The sequence below is a fragment of the Oratosquilla oratoria genome, chromosome 8 (genome assembly GCF_046742065.1).
Source record: "Oratosquilla oratoria isolate Oo_2021 chromosome 8, ASM4674206v1, whole genome shotgun sequence".
Taxonomy (NCBI): domain Eukaryota; kingdom Metazoa; phylum Arthropoda; class Malacostraca; order Stomatopoda; family Squillidae; genus Oratosquilla; species Oratosquilla oratoria.
In genome coordinates this window covers 65,085,599-65,090,598 of record NC_134784.1, presented here as the reverse complement: position 1 = coordinate 65,090,598, position 5,000 = coordinate 65,085,599, and the positions used below count along the sequence as shown (strand labels likewise).

Here is a 5,000-nt window from a genome sequence, read left to right as displayed (position 1 = left end):
GGATTTAACGTATTACTTGTCACTATCAACAACAGATGCTGTCTGGACTATTTGCTTGCAGAAACTGTAAGAACAGGTCTAGATTTCTTTGCTGTTTAATTGGATTCCTGCAGTTCGAAGCATTTTGAGATGTCACATGTTATTATCAACAGGTACTGCATCTTGAATTATGTAAGCGTAATCCTGCATTACTATATTAATATTATCGTATGACTGTGTAAATAGGTATGGTTAAGTCACCCTTTAGGTTTTTTGTTACATACTCTTTGGAGACAGAAAACAAGGTGAGAACGCATACGTACACATATATTTTACAGATATATCATCCAGTAATCGTATTTTTCAATACTCCTACCTGAATACAATCTATCTTCCACCATTTGTGATCATCTCATAGATTTAAAGAAGCACATGTTCCTGCGTTAAATGGTGCCCGTAGCTATAAAACGCTTATTTACAGGATTGGCTGTTTATTTGTAGACTTCAATATCGTTTTGTTTAATACGAGTATATCATAAAAGAAAATGGTGGGAATATTATGTTAGTACCAGTTCCTCTCATACTACAGTATTGTTACGTAGCACATCTCCGTCCACCTCTCGCCCAGATACAGTGTAAGAAACGCGAGCTCAAACACTGATGGTGTAATTCATGCGACCTAAGAATTCCAAAGTTAAAGATGGCAGCCATTAAAGAATTCTCGTATAATTTCAATGGTTCTGATCACCACACTAAAGGGGAAGATATTTCTGGTCACATTTGTTGATGTCCTCGTCTAATGATACAGTTTCCCTCAATATTTCAGCTATTTGAAATCAATTAAACATCGTAGTTTCATCGCTTTTTACGCAATTTCAAATGCAGACTGAAGCGGCGCATCAATTAGGTATAAATAAAAACAATTATACAAAGGTGACAGGTTACCAAACGGTGCTCCATCCCAAAAACGATCTGCCCTACACAATCTCAATTACAACGATAACACTTGCATCTCTGATTCACTTATGTGGAGGAATGCACACCGATGTGGACGCAAATGTCGCTGATGAGAGACTGCAAAATATAGACAATTACGAAGGGACATGATAGAGTGTCACAGAAATACAACAGACTGATACGACAGGGTAGTGTGTAGTAAGTAGGTTGAAATGAGAAAGGAGTCACACAGAAGACATAAATACAAATATATATAAGGAGGGAGTTACTCTCAATACCCGTAAGTACAACTTTACATATAGAACAGTGGATCACTTGAATCATTTCTCAGAGCATCAGGCATCTTAATTTTTGAAAAACGTCTTGATAAACACTAGCAATACTTAGAAATTATCCACGACCACACAGAAATATCTAGAGCTAGAGCCACAGGTCATTAGGCCTCTTCTAGAGCATCTCTGAGTAACTATTTCTATAGACCTGTGTTTAGCGTGAACAAATTTCTAGCTAAGAACTGAAATTTTCTTTTGTACGTGAACTTCGTGTCCACTTGCATCCGTCACCCTCTTACACGAAAGACCCAAAGTAAGGACATATCTTCTTAGCTAGGACTGAACCAACATACTTCACGTAGAAATTCTGTCTATGCTGTAATATGATGTAATATGTGTGATGCTAAGTATCAGATGTATGCGATCATTTGTAGCATAGTATTAGATTAAGAGACAAAGATATTAATTTATTTGGGTGCCTATTGTTTACATTGTATCTATACTCCTGATAATGCCATAGAGAATAAAAGGATATAAATTGTGTCCATATTTACATAAACCCACAACAAGTGGAGACAAAGATTGGATGACCAAATAGTATCTATGTCTAATACATTTGCCTACCCACAGGTAAGACGTGAGATAGTTTAACCTGACAACGGCCTGTCCACACCTCAATTCCCCTAAGTAGACTCACCGCAATTGACAAGGTGGGACAGGTCGGCACAGCCTTGCCTGGGCGTTGGGGACAGATAGCACCGGTGGGCGAGTGAGACGCATTGTCCGCTGGCGCACTCAAACTCCTCCTCTCGGCATCCGGACGAAGCATCTGCGAAGGAGGCAGGGTGCATCATTAATTTCACTCGCTCGGGTTAAGGACCACGCCACCCAAGGCCGCTTGCACCTACAACGGTCATATATATGGGTGAAGAAATATTACACATTCGAAAAAAAACTCGTTTTCGTATGAAGGAATGATTCATCTTTAGGATACGTCACACCACACGTACAAACGTACACATGTATATACGCATACACACACGCGCGCGCACGCACACACACACACACACGCGCGCGCACGCACACACACACACACACACACACATACACACACACACACACACACACACACACACACACACACACACACACACACACACACACACACACACACACACACACACACACACACACACACACACACACACACACACACACACACACACACACACACACACACACACACACACACACACACACACACACACACACACACACACACAACAGACGTATTACTTGTCACTGTCAGACAAGAGAGGTTATGTCTGGAATATTTGCCTCTGGAAACCGTCAGAGCAGATCCACACACATACACAGAGACACACAGACACACGCACAGGCGCACATACAGACAGGTACATATAGACACACAAAGGCACAAAGACACACACACACACACACACACACACACACACACACACACACACACACACACACACACACACACACACACACACACACACACACACACACACACACACACACACACACACACACACACACACACACACACACACACACACACACACACACACACACACACACACACACACACACACACACACACACACACACACACACACACACACACACACACACACACACACACACACACACACACACACACACACGTATAATTTAGGGTCTACCTAATAAATATTAATTGTGATATTATACACACACACACACAAACACACACAAGGGGATAGCACACATTCGTACCCAGAGAGATGACAAAGAGCGGCAAGACGCCTTACTGGACTTACCGCAATATTTCTCGTCAGTTTTGTCTGCGCAGTCGGGTCTCCAGTCACACCACCAGTGCACAGGGACACACTGCCCGTTGTCGCAGCGTCTCTCCATGTGACTGCAGGTGTGGTTCTCTCCTGATGGGAATCAGTACAAAGTTTTTTCACACTTTGAGCAAAAAAGGTCGCAAGGGTTTTTTCCAGTGAAGTATACAAACGCTTTTCTACTTACGAACATTCAACTTACAAACTTTCAGACATACGAACAAGCAGTATTAGTATTACAATCTATTTTTGTTTTATGTATCATTAATAATGTGTTTTATGATATGGAAACATGTATTGCCTTCTTCATATTTACTCATGCAGATTTGAGAATCTTTAGTATTATGTTGAGTAACGATTTACGAACATTTCGAGTTACGAACAGCCGTTCGGAACGTAATTCATTCGTAAGTTGAGGAGTGTCTGTATTCTGGTTACAGTAAATGAGAGTCGCTATAGTTTGGTATAGTATTTCTATACCAGTTACATATAGACTTAGTGGTGCCCACAGAGAGTTGTATTTTGCTGATACCAACGGTTTTAGTCAGCTTCAAGTATTGCACCTTATTTCATGGCAATTGATACTGTAGTGGACTGTACATATGTTGGTGAAGAAAGCGCCATACGACTTTCTCGTATAACTTAAGAGGATAAAAAAAAACCATGTTATTGAAGCACAAAGAAATAGTGGGTAGTCTTGTTGAGGCGCTTGTGGACACGCGGAGAGAAATGGTGAGAAAAGCCTATGGGCATGATATGCCACATGACACGGGGAAGAAGGGAGAAGAAGGTGAAAAATAATAAGATCAAATAAAAACCAGAAGGGAAGAGGAAACAAAAGTGTACATGAAGAGAGGGGCATGATCTGGAAGAAATGCGTGTTATTATGTGGCAGATGGAGCAAAAAACCAAACTGTAAATAAGCGGAGAGAGGGAAGAGTTGTCTATGGAAGGAGAACAGGTCTGAGGTACTTGGACAAGAAGGTCATCAGTAATGGACTTGAATTGAACAATTTTAGATTTAAGAAGGAAATATGCAAGAACTGGTTTACCAATGCAGTGGTTAACGAATGGAATAGACTCAGTAACCATATAGTGAGCGTTGAAACTATTATCTGTTTGAAGAGAAAGTTAGCTAACTTTATGTATGGGGATGACAGGTGGTAATGGACATGGAACAGTCTAGTGTAGGCTTTATAGTCTCTTGCAGTATCTTTTATTTTTATGTTCTCCTTTATTCTTTTGAAAAAGTGCTTGAGGATGACAAAAGGAGATAACAATAAGAGACATATTGAGGAAACACACATTACTCTCAAGAGACCACAATTCAACAATAAAACTTGAATGAGCAAAACGTCGTACTGATGAAAGCTTCGTGTGTGTGTGTGTGTGTGTGTGCGTGTGTGCGTGTGTGTGTGTGTGTGTGTGTGTGTGTGTGTGTGTGTGTGTGTGTGTGTGTGTGTGTGTGTGTGTATGTGTGTCTCTCAACGTCATTCGTTGACATATTTATTGTTTTCTCGTTTTTTCCATCCAGAGTGATATTTTCTCTAATTTTCAAGTCCTTGTTTTACTTAATTATTCACTTATTTTGCTTCTGATCAATCATATCTATTTATGTACTTATATATATGTACTTATATACTGTATCTATTGATATCCTTTTACTCATTTGTTGATTTAATATTCGATGTATTCATACGTCTGATTACTCAGCTTTTGAAAAAAGGAATGTGACACCGGGTCAGAAAATAACGGGTCTTTTCATCTTTCCCTTCTTCCGCCCACAATTTCCTTCTTACTAACTTCGTTCCAGTTACGCATCCCCTCTTCTAAGAGGCTTAATTACTTTTGAACTTTAACCGAGATCATCTTAATCCCCTGTGGGCGGCCCCTTAGCCGGATAAAGTCGTGTGGTGTAAGTCAAAGTTATTTACGATAT

At 40.3% G+C, this 5,000-nt stretch overlaps 1 protein-coding gene across 1 annotated transcript in view; it reads right to left on the bottom strand.

Moving 5' to 3' along the window:
* LOC143027416 (G-protein coupled receptor GRL101-like) overlaps nt 1-5,000 on the bottom strand; it is a 184,952-nt gene that overhangs the window by 67,573 nt on the left and 112,379 nt on the right. Inside the window, exons 12-13 of the mRNA XM_076188701.1 lie at nt 3,035-3,154; nt 1,906-2,037 (exon numbers count right to left, since the gene is read on the bottom strand). Of these exons, the coding sequence (XP_076044816.1) occupies nt 1,906-2,037; nt 3,035-3,154 (252 nt within the window). The remainder of the gene's footprint in view (nt 1-1,905; nt 2,038-3,034; nt 3,155-5,000) is intronic.